Source organism: Plectropomus leopardus, chromosome 6 (genome assembly GCF_026936395.1).
Source record: "Plectropomus leopardus strain MGB_pleo_1.0 chromosome 6, ASM2693639v1, whole genome shotgun sequence".
NCBI lineage: Eukaryota > Metazoa > Chordata > Actinopteri > Perciformes > Serranidae > Plectropomus > Plectropomus leopardus.
In genome coordinates this window covers 7,041,175-7,056,067 of record NC_142181.1, presented here as the reverse complement: position 1 = coordinate 7,056,067, position 14,893 = coordinate 7,041,175, and the positions used below count along the sequence as shown (strand labels likewise).

Genomic DNA, 14,893 nt, shown 5'->3' with positions numbered 1-14,893 from the left:
GCAGGCGTCTCCGTGGGCGGCATGGAGTTTGACCGTGGGGCGGCCTGTGAGGGCCCCGCACCGCGCGTTCAGCCAGGGGTCTTTTAACTCTGCAGGATGCTGGTTTCCTGCAGGGGTGATCACAGCGCTCAACCCCCTCCTACACTGAGCCGGTGACACAACCGTGAAGCAGTGTCAATGGGCTGGAAAAGACCATCCAAAGGCTTGTTTTCACTTTGTCAACAGGTTGAATGAAAAGGATTAACACTAAAGTGCGTGCATCATCTGAAGAATTTATGTTCACAGGGATTTAGATTTCTCTTGGTTGGAAGACCTCAACAAGTCACAAATCACGGCCAGTGTTTTTCCTCAGGACACTTAAACTCGGACCATAAATCTTAAACCTCCAACATTTATCTAACAGACTATTATCTAAACATGCAGATTACACTCATTTACATCACAGACACAAAAGGATCTGACATTTATCATGTCCTCTCTTCTGCACTGCAATGACAACACAGCATATGTTGTTAAATCTGCTGAAAGTAACACAACTGCAATATGTTGTCCCAGAGAAGACATATATGGTGAAATAAGGTTTAGAGTAGAACATTTAGGCTAAATAACATCACAGGTAGCCTAAGAAAGTGTTGTGCTTTTATGGGAAGAGCTACAATCAATAGAAATCCATGATAACAAAGTCAAACAAATTATTTCAATCATTATTTTCTTGTTTTATTCATACTTTACTGTTCTGTTTGACGTCCTCTTAAACTGCTAAAAACACGCTTAGCAGGCTTTTGTCTTATCAGTTGGATTTTTAATGTTTGACTGCTTCTTGACATGATTTTGCACTGATGATACGTTTCAAAAGTCCTCTGCAGAAACTGTGCACTGCTTTTGTTTGAGGTCCTAAAGAACTTAGATGCAAAACATGATTAAATACAATAAAGACCCACCTACTCTACCTGTGATTGTTGTTGAAAGCACTTTTTAAACAGCACTGCTCTTGCAAATCCTAAATAGTGTCACTGTTTAGATTTCTGTTACTTGAGTTTCAGAAAAGGCCAAAGAGTCTCTTAAACATAAGTAATATCACTATATTTATTTGTGTGTACTGCATTTTGGTAAACTCAAAGATTATATTTTTTCCATGCATTTATAACAAAACATGACATGGTTCCTTATTTACAGTAACAATATGTACAGTGGCACTGTGAGTCAAAATACAACAATATTTCACACAAAGAATGTTGATATTTTAGAAAACAACATTTTTTTGGAAAACATATTTTAAAAAAACATTTCACAAAATGTAAATGTTATGATTTGTGAATTTTTCTATTTTTTTTCTTCAAAATGTTCCTCTGTTTTCTTAAATATTGCAATTTCTTAAATGTTGTGTTGGGTTTTTTTTACATGTTGTATTTGGTGAAATGTGTTTTCTGAAATGTTGTGTTTGACCTTCATAACTGCCGTAAATAGGTCTACTTTATGTTTATCTCTGTTTAAGACTTTTCTATACATCAAGTTTCAATGAGATCAAAAGAAAACAAACAAAACGTTTAAATGAAGAAAAAAAGTTTGATTTTGCAATTATTATTAAATCAATAAAGAAGTAAGGTCAGTGGAACACAAAGTTTCTGCATCAACACAATAGATTTCTTTTTGATGACCTTGAAGATTTTCCTCTTGTCTTCTTAACATAATGTTAAACAGAGCAAAAATTTCCAACCTAATTATCTAAAATCTGCAAGTTTGAGCATCATGTCAGATCTTTGCAGCAGCATTTCACTTTAAGCCTACATTTACACTCTGTTTTGTTAACAGCACAAATGTATATGTATGGAGGCTAATTAAAATATAAAGAAACAGCTTCTTGTCTGAGAGCTAACATCCAGGTTCATGCAGGTTTTCCAGATTTTCTTCAGTTGTGGAGCTTTCCTGTAAAAAAGCAGGCTCCTTTTCTGCATCACACGGCTGAATATCACTCAGGTTCACTGTGGGACCATTCTGCATGTCAAGGCTGCTGCAGTTATTTGTCACTCCCTGTCAAGGCTCAAGTGCTCGCCCCCCTGCACCCACCAAGGCCTGTTGAGTGTGTGCGCTTGGACTAGCATGCGAGTGTGCTCATGACGGCGGTATGTATTTGTGTGTCCGTGGCTTTGTGTGCTTGCTTACTTGTTTGCTTGCGTGCTGGAGGGTCAGTGTCAAGGTGCTCCTATTCTAAGTCGGGCCTCACTGCAGGCGGTGCCCTGGGCTAGAAAACAGGAAACAACAAGCAGAGAGGGAAGCTGAGAGTATAACTGTGGATGTTTACTTGCAAGACTGCATGTGTCTTTGTGTGTGAGATAAACAGAGCTGGCCACTGTAATCTCATAAAGCTCAAAGAAGCAAACAGAAGATGGCATTTTGCTTTTTTTCAGACTGCTTTGTCCTCTAGTTTTTTCCCACTGTGATGCTGTTGGTGCAACAAAAATATGACATTGCCAGCTGTTGACCTTATTCAAAAAGTAATGCATCATCTGCAAGGTGAGAAACAACAACCCCTACAAACTGCTGATACCCTCACCACGCCAAAAAAAGTCCGCTTTACTAGACTCTTCCAGAGAGAGATGGAGGGAGGTAGAAGGCCACCCAGCCTTGTTGACTTCAGTGACTCCGCCATTAAGAAAATATGGCTGCCGTGACCTCTTGCAAACAGCACGCAACTGCCCAAAACATCAGAGAGCTGTGTGACCCTCCACCGCCTGCACGAGGGAGAGTGAGCTAAGTGATGGAGGGAAGTAAAGGGAGAACGAGAGGATGAGAGAAGGAAACAGAGAGGGGTAAAAGTCGAGGGGGTGCAGAGTGCATTTTTATGAGCCTGTGCCTCTCCAGTTTCTGGGTCGTCTGGCCACATAGACATAAATTTACGCCCCCACCCTTCCTCCCTCCATCTCTCCTGCTTTCTTCTGGCATGCTCGCCAAGCAAATCCACCCTTATCTGCTCTTGCAGCCTGTTTGCAAACTTTCCATCCAGTTTCTCCAGTCCTACCTCTCCTCTGTCGTTTCTTTACTGAGCGTTCTACCTGTTTGGCCTCTCACCATCTTTCCATCCTCCCCTCTCCATCTCTTTTTGTTTATAGTAAGCCAACACTACCTTTCTCCCTTCTGTTATTTTCTTCCTCTCCTGCTCCATCCCTCCTCCTCCTCCTCCCTGCCCCCCCCCCCCCCCTTATAGATGGAGATTAACTGTGGAGCGCAGCGCCATCCGTCCTCCTGACTGTTTGTTGTTAAGGAGATGGATGGAGGCTCCCTCTGCCAGCCCCACGCAGCCGCAATTACACCAGCCGCCATGATGGATGGAGGGGAGGGAAAGGGGGGGTGGAGGTGGGTTGGAGAGAGGGAGATACAGAGAAGGGCATCTATCACGCCCCTTAATCTACCTGTCACTGCTAGGGCTTGGATGGAGGGGAGGGGGGGAGTGTGTGAGGGGAGTCGGCTTTACTCTGACTGCTGGTCAAAGGTTTATTTCTTTCCTTTACTCAGAATTTGTTTCTTTGCCTTCTGGAGAATTAGGCCTGCAAGGACTGGACTCATTAAACGTCCTGATCACTCCAATTGATTTCCCGGAACTTATTGGATTCTGCTGAAAATACTGTGTGTGTGTACGTGTTGGACAGGCATCGACATCAGCGTATGAAGGGGGGTGCTGCGGGGGCTGCCGGCCAGAGAAATAATTTCTGATGAATATAAGTTTTACTTTCAAATGCTTGTGGATACATTATTCTAATGAAGTTCAAGAATGAAAAATATGGTGAATTTGAATAAAGTGCATCATGGGGGGCGTGGGGGGGGGGTGCCTTGTAGGGTCCAAATGGATATTTTTTTTCATTTCTAATTAGTGACATAACAAAATTAAAATTGGCTGAATAAAACGGTTAAAAGACTGAATTTTGTGTTAAAAACTATGGTTCAAAATGGCCTGCCCCTTCATTACCACCACATTTCATTTTCCTCCGCCATTGGAACTGGGAATGACATCACACCTGAGTTGATTCTGCAACACGTCAGAAAACCAAGTTGTTCATAGCGATACCAGTTTGAGCTGGGTATAACGTTCAAGAGTCGTATGACGTCTGTGTCAGTCTTCAGCTGTCCCTCGTGTGTTTTCTAGTCTTTGTTGTTGTTTTTGATCAGTTTTGAATTTTTGACCTTGCTTTTTGCCTTGTGGACATTTGCCTGAGTGGAAAGATCTTTGGAGTACTGACCCTTTGCTTGAATTAAAGACAGTTTTGCTGATTTTTTTTCAGAGTCAAGCCTGATTCTTGGGTCTTTCCTGTTTTTGTTACAACGTCCTCATGATGTTTCTTTCCCCAAACCTAACCACAGTCACTTTCATTGCCTAACCTAACCTCTGTAACTGTACATAAATTACATAATGTATGTCAAGGACATAATGTCATCTGTGGGGTGTTAACTCGTAGGATGTCATACGCACTTTTGTGTGTGTATTTTTGTAGGATATCATATGAACCGTCCTATAAGGATTTGTTGACTTTCTAAGCTTGGAAATTCAACTTCATGGGGTGTTCCAGTTAAAATTTCTGACTGGGATCTCAAAAATTCTCACTTCACAGTGCAAATGAAGCGCACCTCAAAATTAATCTCTAAACACAGCTAGAGTTGAGTAAGTGACTGCTTTTGCTGCTGGAGAATAAATGTACACTGTCATGTTTTTTCCCAAGAAAGGGGCCACTGGGGTTCCAAAAAGAAAGAAATGAAGTCAACGGAGACTGCGTATAGGTCCCAGATTTCAGTGATACACCCCTGTTTCTACCTACACACACTGACATGACAGTGGGCCTTCACAACAGCTTGAACTGAAATACAGACTAAAAATATATTCCTGTGTGCATGGGCATCAACAGGTTATGGTTCAGTATCTGTTGCCCTTTTGCAGAGTTGCTCGCTTTGTAGATACACATGCATAGACCCCAGTATGGCATATACACACAAAATCGCATAAACATGCAAACATATGAATAGCACATACACTATAGGTTGTTTATTGTCCCATCTGTAGCTACTGCACACCGCCCACACACTCGCTCTGCAGCGTCTCCGGCTAATCCTCATACCTGTTGAAGGTATCAAAGCAGTGACCTATCATCTCATACATCTGCATACATTACTTTTAATGCTTCTCAATTTTTCTTTTTCACTACAATGCTACAGAAATATTATGAAAAGTAATCTGAGGTGTCCTACCCTCAACCCCACCACCTCCCCATCCGCATCCCCATCCTCCACCTCCTCATCTGTCCAGAGGAGTGAGAGATGGGATGGAGGGATTAATACTCTTCCGCCCAAGCCAACCCTGGGAATGATAGATGGACAGATGCAGGAAGGGAGTGGAGGAGGAGCGAGAGATTAAAGGAGAGAAGTCTTGAGGGTTCATAAATCCAAAGTGGGAGACCTGGTCCGCATCACGCACTAATAAGATCTGCAAGAAATCCATGATGAGGGAGAGAGAGGGAGGGAGACAGAGGTGGAGAGAGAGATGGGTGCGGTGTAATAGCATTAGATGTAATCTAATCATGGCAATAAGATGTGAATGGATGAGTGTGAGCATGGTGATTATGCAGAAGAGAAATGGGAGTGTGTTGATGAAGCTTGGAGGCGCGAGAACAGGCTGCGTCATTGGACAACAGATCAGCAGCATTATGGTCCTCAGTGGGGAATTTTCTGCTGCAAACCCATCAAAACACTGTGTTCATTATATTTTAGTTTGATTCTGACACTCTAACTACTCCCTGAGTGAAAGCAGTGGTAACACAGTGGGCTGCAAAAGGCCTCAATGTGATGACAATGTGAATCTGGAACAAAATGTGTCTATTGAAGTGAATTTGTATCACTCGTGAAATCTGTACGTTCATCTGCGCAAGTGAGGAATCAACTGTATGTGCATAAAGTGCAGTTGTGGAGTCGTGACCTGACTCGCAGCAGATAGAGTGCTCCTTCACCTCCCTCCTCTCCTCCACGACCCTGCCACCACCCTCCACCCCAAACTCCCCAACCTCCCCTCCATCCACCCGGGCCACATTTTTCATGGCCCAGCTGTCGGAGGGCCGTGATTGGTTGGCTCTGCAGACAGATAGCCGATAGGCTCTGATTAATAGTTGAGGCCCAAGAACTTCCTCATTGATCAACAGGACAGGCTGGAGGAGGAGGAGGTGGAGGAGGAGGAATGGAGGAGAGAGAAAAAGCATGCCCTGTCGCTCTGAAAGTGCTGGCTGATAACCCTGATAGTGGCTCTTGGAGTGTGTGTAAATGTGTGTGTGTGTGTGTGTGTGTGTGTGTGTGTGTGTGTGTGTGTGTGTGTGTGTGTGTGCTTGTTTACAATAGCAAAGAGATGAGAGGATGTTAGAAACAGGATGAAATGGAAGCACTGTGGTGAATAACTGCTTCAGGTTTATTCACTTTCCTTCCATCTTTAAAGCTTTGTCTCTGTGCTGAGGTGTGTGATAGCATCTTGGTGTTTTTCATGAATAAGAAAGCATGTATGTTATCAAACAAAACACACACACACACACACACACACCCACACACATACACTCCTATTTAGCTGGCAGCTAAAGTCTGAGAGGCCTTTATGCACGTAATTGCGTGTTTGTGTGCGTGTGCATAAATGTGTGCGCACGTGTTTGTGTGTGCAGGCTGAAAGATAAAATATATGTTAATTTTTCGGTCATCAGCCGTCCACTGATATTTTTAGACATTTTTGTTATCTATATATATCTGTGGCACTCATCACACGTATTGGATTAAAATGTGCTTTTGATGTATTTTGTATATTTGTTACCAAGTTACATCTGTGTGTTACAGTATCTGAGCGTGTGTGTGTGTGTGTGTGTGTGTGTGTGTGTGTGTCTCCTCCCTCCTGCTGCTCTGTCCTGCCCCTAGCTGATTGATGATCTTCACTCCCACAGGGTCAGCGGGGTCATGACCTCCCACTTTTGACCCCCTACTGATAGGGTCACACACACACACACACACACACACACAGAGCAGCCCAGAGCAAACAGATGGCCTTCGGACAACTGGTGCTTCCTCACCTTTTCTCACACAAACACTGATACAAACAACTGTATCACACTCGCAGATTCACTGTGACATCAAGCACTGAATCACCCTACTGACTCACTGCCCCATAATGTTCGAAAAAATCTGCACTCACAATATTGATATTTGTTGCCTTTTTTTTTTTTTTAAGAAAAACAGATGAATACTAGCATTTTGATTCTCTGTGTTTTACAGAGTGAGGATCTAGCAATGGGTTTGACACACATATAGCAATAACGCACCCTAGTGATACTATAGGGTCATGACAAATGATGACTATTTTACAAAAAAAAAAAAACAAACAGCGTATACACAAACACACATAAATTCAATTGGTGTAAACTTTATAATTTACAATTAATATAACGGCTAAGATAAAAGCAAGGTAAAATTTGCACAAAAAAGCTCTTTCTGCATTCCCAAATTAAAAGTAACTTTAAAAACAGGAAAAATGTTTGTAAAGGGATATTAAAAATCCTTTAAGAAATATAACCGAACCACACAGACAGATCCAGCACAGGGTTGAGATAATTTTGGATGCACAGTGAGGAGATGGAGAGCAAGGACAACTCAGAGAGGAAAAAGAGGATAATAAGAGAGAGAGAGTGGCACACCAGCTTATTAACTGCATCTTATTTGTTTAAAAGAACAAATGATGAGAGCTGATCAGGTTATTAACATTATCTGATCACACCTTCCTCTTCTCCATCTTCTCTCGGGCCGCCATCTTCAGCCAACTCACCACATGTTGTTTAATCTCCTGAGAGGTGGAGGGAAGAAAGACTTTATCATCAGCTCGATAGTTAGGCAGAACATACACCAAACAGCCACAGCATTACCCCACCTACAGGTGAAGTACATGACATTGATCATTTTGTTACAATGCAATGTCCTGCTGGGACACCTTGGGTCCTGGCATTCATGAGGATGTCTGGGGGAACATCTGGGTTACCGGCACGTCCCATAGGTACTCGATCAGATTGGGATGTGGCAAATTTGGAGGCCAGGCGATGCCTTGGGTTCTTTGTTACATTCCTAAGGCCATTCCTGAGCAGTTTCTTGCTGCCATCAGGGAGTGCAATAGGGGTGTACTCGGTCAGCAGCAGCTTTTGGGTGGTGTGGAGTGTGTCAGGTAGCATCCATATAAATGCCAGGAACAAAGGTATTAAAGCAGAACTTTACATTGTAACAAGATGATCAAAGTTATGCATTTTAATTGTCAGTGATTTCTAACTTTTGTGGCTCATCAGTGTACAATAACACGTCACTGAGGCATATGTACCTCTCTGGCTTTCTTGAGCGAGCGGCAGTCTGTCACTCTGCCGCTCAGCATATCAGCACAGTGAGCTGCGTCCTTAATGAAAATGGTCTGGGCTTCTTCACCTTCCTCAGTCCACTCCTGGACCACTGACAGCTCCCTCCATGGGTCAACTCCACCTATAGCAATGATGATACAGATTTCTGCCTTTTGTTTTGCCCTCACCTCCTTTGGTTTGGTCATTCGCTGAGATTTTGTCTTTAGTCTCACCATTGACATAAAGGACCCTGTGTGTGTGTGGGTTGTCTCCTCCATAGTAGGCGTTTGTGAAGGCAATGCGACCAGGCAGGGAATGCTGGGAAATGCCAAACAGTATGGAGCAGAGTTCAGCCTGGCTCCGCAGGGTCACCATCCCCGAGAACGGACAAGTGGTGTCCTCACAGGTCTGATCTACACACACAAGTACAAAGAAATGGTGTCAGGACGAAGAAACAGTGGTTGCTTCAGTGTGTGTGTGTGTGTGTGTGTGTGTGTGTGTGTGTGTAGTACAGAAGCCAAACTCAGTGCAGGTCTGGTAAGTCCACTGTCTCTCTGCTCTACGGCCAGAGTGGACAGACGTGTTCATCAGCTCCTTCACTGTTCTCTCATGGGAGATGTCCAGACACGGTTCCTCTCCGGTGGAACGGTAGATCTGCATTTACACACACAAAAGGGAAACAAAGCATCCAAAATAGAAAAACATCTTGAGTGTTTGTCTTTATAGTCCTGCTGGCATGAGAAAACCTAAACAATTGCACCTTTTCATTTCAACTCTAGGGGGCTACAGGCCCGTCTCCTTTGAGGGATTCAAGAAAATTGCTTAATGGTGACATCTGGTGGTTATACAGTGCATGAAAAGGGAAAACTACAAATAGTAGTTCATGCTTTTCCTTACTGTCTGAGACTTTGTTTTTCATACCTGTGCAAGCTTAACAAGGCGGTTGTAAGCCTCCATCTCCCCCTCATATGCCTCGCTCTTATTGGTCATCACACCACAGATGTCATTAATAGACATGAGCACCCCTTCTTCATTGTACTGCACTGTTCCCATGATGATGTCGGCAAGGTTTTGCATCAACTCAATCTAAAGTAGAGATGTGCATTTTGAGAATTATTTTCTACTCAGATGCATTTATTCTGCATCTGAATAAAATGTATTTAAAAAAAATGCAGGCTAAATTAATTTGAATAGATTGGGAATTACATTTTGATTCAGTTTGAGAAACCAGAGCCCGTTACCTGGTCATCAAGATCCTTGGGTATCTGACAACAGCCAAAATCCACGGCCACCTGGCTGACATTCCTGCTCATCAGCGCTTCCACAGCGGCGAAGGCATCTCGCACACCAGTCAGACACTGCAGGAGGAGGAGGAGGGGGAATTTAACACACAAGACAGGTGGAAATGTAATGCACATCATATAATGCATGTGGCTGTCTTCACACCTTTTCTGAGCCACCAACTGCTTCGTTCATGAGACTCAAGCCAACGCTCTGAAACAGGAAATCGAAGATATGAGAGTGAGAATGTGGTCATTTGACAGAGGAAGTATGCAGGACTGTAAGTAGAACTGACATTAAGGTCACATCCTTATTTCTGGGAATTGTGGGGGCTCAATGACGCTCTATAATTTCACGGGGGTTGTATGACTACATATTTATGAAAACTAAAAGGCTTTGAGACCATTGAGCATTCAGATCCTAAGAAAAACTTTAAAGAGGTCAAGAATAAGCAAATAAATGATTGAAAAAATACAACCGCCCCCAACAAAATGTGTTTTTTTCCTGAAGCTTGTCAAAAAAAAATCCTAGGTGCATGATTAAGTTGCACAGGGGAGCTTTTGGACTCATGACCTACAATCCTGGCAATATGCTAATACTGTGACCATAGTTTGTTCCAGTTTACATTGCTGTAGGCAGAGAAGTCCAACGTGGCCTTGACAGGAGCAGATGAGGCCACAGCTCCGTACACCAGGTGGGGAAACTGCAGTAGGATGCAAGAGGAATGGAGACAAAGGACAGACAGAGCTAGAAATTAGTGAATATTTTTTTCCTCATTAATATAATGTGTAATGTGTTGTCTATTTTCTGACCTGTGTGGCACATGCAGAATAAAAAATCTATGTGGTGCCTTTCACAAACTCGGGGATTCAATCTAAGGTTGGGTTCTACGCTCATTTTAAAGGAGCCACTCATGAGAGGTGTAGTATTAAAGGATAAGTCCGGTCATAATGTATATTTTTGATAAGTATGGTCTGTACATATGATCTGCCTCTGTGTCATAGAACTCCATTGTTGCCCAAAATCACCTCAATGAGCCACACTGTTGTGCTTTCTGACATGTTCATCACACTGTTCAGGGCCATTTTACATTTATTTTGAGTCGATTCCATACACACCGTCCTGCTGCTGTAAATGCTCGCTAATGTAACAGTCAAGTCAAATAGTTCCCCAAAAATACACTAGTTACTTTTCAAATCTATCTTTGGATTTTAACTTTTTTTTGTTGACAATGAGGAAGCAGCAGCGTCATCAACAAACAGAGTTAATTATAATGAAGAAGGACCTGAGTGTGAAGCTAAATTAGCTTTTGTTAATATGTGCTTGAAAATGTCTCATGAACCTTTCCTCTGAACCAGGCGGACAGAGCGCCGGAGTATGACCCTCCGAAGCTGATCCAGGTGTTTCTGTGGCTCAGATTAAAGCTCTGGCTGATGTACTGGTGGAATACAGCCAAGTCAGCAAGCCTGCACAAAAAAAACCAAACAGAAAAACCCATGTTAAACCATTTCAGTCTTTCACCTTACACACACATCAGGCACGTGCACAGACAGACCCTGGGTGTGTGACACCTGGGCAAGAAGGCTGCCAAGCTGCAGAAAACAGTCTCAGCAAACAACAACAACAGTTGTTTATTAGCAACACATGTGTTTCTAGTTGAGGTGTTTCCAATGGCAACTGTGCCTCCAACCCTGGGTGTTTTTTAGCAACACACTGCAGCCTTTTCAGTGATGATTGTGCAGGTATTTTAAGCCAAAATATGATCTTTTTTCTAACCTTAACCAAGTGGATTTTGTTTCAACAGGTTTCGACACATTCGCTACATAATGCAATTGCTAAACATCCCCGGTTTGCAGAGTTGTACTAAGTGAACATTTATTCTGGCAAATGGTCCATAGCAGAAAGTGTTGATCAAAAGATATGATTTTGACCTGTTGCATAACATTGTATAGATCTCTCTCTCTCTCACACACACACACACACACACACACACACACACTTAGGAAGCAAACACTAACGCCTGCTGGCTGCTCAGGTCTGCCAGGTTCTCTGTTTTGAGACCATCAGCGTTGATGCTGTCACCATAGAAACGATGCTCCAGAGCCAGTAGCAGAGCCCCGTTCTCTTCAGCCATGTCAACATGGTGACCTAGGAAAACACGGTCAAAGCAGATAAGATTCAGCTTGTAGCAAGGTCTAATACTTATTTTTTTCAACAAGAAATACACAGACAGTATAAAAAGATTAAACAGCTGGTTCTGCAGGACAAAACATGGTAAGAAGAAGCATGAAGCACTCTTGGGACAAAACAAATATAAGGATTTGGTGAGTACTGACAAAGGAAAAGAGTACAGGGCAGGAAATGTAAAACAAATGTGTTTCATCTTACTGACACACAATATGATGCTTCATTTAGTGTTTCCACTTTCATTTCCAAATCTTCAAGGGAGTGTCAGCTGTTTTCTATGTATTTTTTGTTTGACCAATCTGCTTTTTGAGAGTGTGTGTGACAGACAGGTGAGGACCTGCTGAATCCTACTGTACCTGCCAGAACATCAAACTCAAAAATGGGCCCTTCTCCTCCAATGAAGAGGAACACTGGACCATCAAGACGCTGCCAGTACGCATCGTTCACAAAGAACCTCTGGAAGAAAGAAAGAACCAGCAGTACATAGTCGTACATACAGGTATCCTTTATGTAATGCTGCAGTGGTCACATTTAAACATTGGCTGCCCCAAACAGCAGTGAGAGCTAAAGAAACATTTCACTACATGTTGCCAGGAAGTGTTATCAGTGCTTAGTTGAGTTGCTGCGGTAAAAAGTCAAAGATGTCAACAGATACAGTTACAGGATGCAGCAGTGACGCAGAAGTTTATTGGTAGAGGAGACTTATAAGGCAGCTGGTTTTATTAGCTTTAAATATGCATTGAGAAAACATTGAAAATCTAAGAAATAAAATTGAGTATGATGCAGCTTGCTTTAAAGGGGAAGCATATAACATTTTAGGGAGCTTTAGTGCTGTCTAACAGCTCCCAGTTAGAATTACTCAGGAGGTTTTTACCAGTATCCTTATCTGCAGATGTCCCTTCCTCTCCAAAACAAATGGATTAAATCCCTGTATAAACACTGAATTAAGCAGTTAGATTTTAAAATGAGTGTATCTTCAACACTGTTTTGCATATCAGAGACAGTCGGCTTATCCACCACATGCTAATGTGTGTTCACTTTTTTCTGATGCGGGAATTTAGGAGGTTTTTACCGAGGGCCAAATTAACTGCAGAGGTCTCCTCCTCTTCCAGACAAACGGTCAGGGTGATCTAGACCCCAAAAACATTAAATAAAGCAGTTTTTGTCACAATCTTAGGTTTTGTATTATGTTGTGGACTTTGTTTTTTGTGTTTTATTGTGTTGTCTTCTTACTCATGTTCTGTTTCCTGTTTTATTTTGTGATTTCACTCGTAATGTGTCATGTCTGGTTTTACTTCTGGTCTTTGAGTGTTTTCCCACCTTAGAGTTTCCCTGATTAGTTTCACCTGTTCTCACTTTCCTTGATGGTTTTCCTGTGTCTTTAGTTCTCTCTGCCTTTGTCTGTTTCCCATCACACCTGTGTTTTATTAGTCTTGTTTGTCCTTCCTTGTTAGTGTCTTCCCTGCACACCTGTTCTGTTTCAGTCTCGTTTGCTCCACCACTGTGGTCCCTGCCACACCATCGATATTCAGCCAGTCCCAGGTGCATGTCATTCTCCTGATTAGTCCTCTGTGTATATACACCTGTGTGTCCCTCTTTGTTCCTCGTCAGTTTGTCTGTTATCCTCCCTGTTTTTTTGTCCACCATTGTTGCTGCTGTCTTCACTTCTGAGTCCGTTCTTATGATCCTGGTTGATTTTATCTGAGTTTTTGATTCAAGTTTTATTTTACTTTGTGTTTTTGTTACCTGCTTGTTTTTTTTGGATGTCATCATCAGCATTAAAGCTCAATTTTCGTTTGTACACCCGTCTGCCCTTTTTCTACTGCATTTGGATCCTCATCCGAACTCACACGAGACAGTTTCACATTATAGATCAGAGGTTTTCTGATGCTGCTCATTGCAGATGAGCTCCTAACTACTAAGGCCGACAAAAAAACATGAATATCTCTATCTATAGCCAGCGTTTGGTTTGTCTATTCTGAGCTACTGTGGAAACATGGCAGTGCAACATGGCAATCTCCATGAACAAGGACATGGACAAACAAGGGTCATAAAAAATGATCCTTATTTTCAAATAATTATACACAAACAAAAACATACTTATTACATTCCATTTTTGCCAATATATCCCTCTGAATCCTACACACTGGACCTTCATGAAATAGCATGAATAGTGTCTTCAAGTAGGTTATGAACTTACAGAAACTTTATCTTTATCATGTAATCGGATCGATGCACTCACATCGGATATGTCATTGATCAATGATCTTTCCCTACCTGAGGGAAGGTGCTTAAGTCTTGTCGGTTAAAGTGGTCCAGTTGTTGGTGAATCCTGCCCTCCTTCACGTGTTTGAGAGGCTGACGACCACTGACCGTGTGTGTCAGGAGATGCTGCTTGGCTTTCTGTAGCTGGAGATTACGCACACGCTCCTTGATCTTCATCAGAGTACGTCCTGGTATTAATAAAATAAGTCATGGGAGTAATACAAAATTCAGTTGTTTGTGTTAGCTAAACTCTTTGTGGTTTGTGACGGGGTCATTAAAGCAGCCCTTCTGACTGGCTGGCGATTACCAGAACTGAGGATTTGCTCTAAAAAGGCCCCAGTGTGGCTCTATCAGCTGCCTGACTGATTTCCTGACTGATTTAAAAAAAAAAAAAAAAGCCTATGCTCATGTCATCGATGCTATGGTTGACAAAAATACCTAAAACTCTACCTCAAAAGTCTCTAATCTATTTCAGGAACGTTCAACATCTAACATTAGTCTCCCAAAGGACTTACTGTCACCACCAGCATCTGTTTTCTTTGGTCTTCCAGCGCAAATTTGACAGCTGCAAACATAAATAAACTCGTCCTAAAATGACGAACAAAGAATGAAATGAAACCTGATCCTTTCAGCTTAGTCACATCTGTGCTGGAAGTATTATTCCAACTTTAAAAAAAACAAAAAAACATTTTTTCATATATATAATCAAGAAGTCAAGCAATCAATTTTAGGACAGTGTTTAAAATCAAACGTAAATCTGTGAGCAAACCCCTGAT

General features: G+C 42.2%; 1 protein-coding gene across 1 annotated transcript; it reads right to left on the bottom strand.

The window, feature by feature from the left end:
• Nucleotides 1-7,416: 7,416 nt before the first annotated feature.
• prss16 (serine protease 16) lies at nt 7,417-14,432 on the bottom strand. Its single transcript, XM_042487143.2, has 12 exons — nt 14,130-14,432; nt 12,209-12,308; nt 11,684-11,813; nt 11,008-11,131; nt 10,291-10,368; nt 9,831-9,878; nt 9,626-9,742; nt 9,306-9,470; nt 8,897-9,038; nt 8,618-8,797; nt 8,372-8,526; nt 7,417-7,849 (listed from the first exon to the last, which is right to left on the bottom strand). The coding sequence occupies exons 1-12, from the start codon at nt 14,292-14,294 to the stop codon at nt 7,778-7,780; spliced, it is 1,476 nt and encodes a 491-aa protein (XP_042343077.2). The 5' UTR covers nt 14,295-14,432; the 3' UTR covers nt 7,417-7,777.
• Nucleotides 14,433-14,893: the final 461 nt, after the last annotated feature.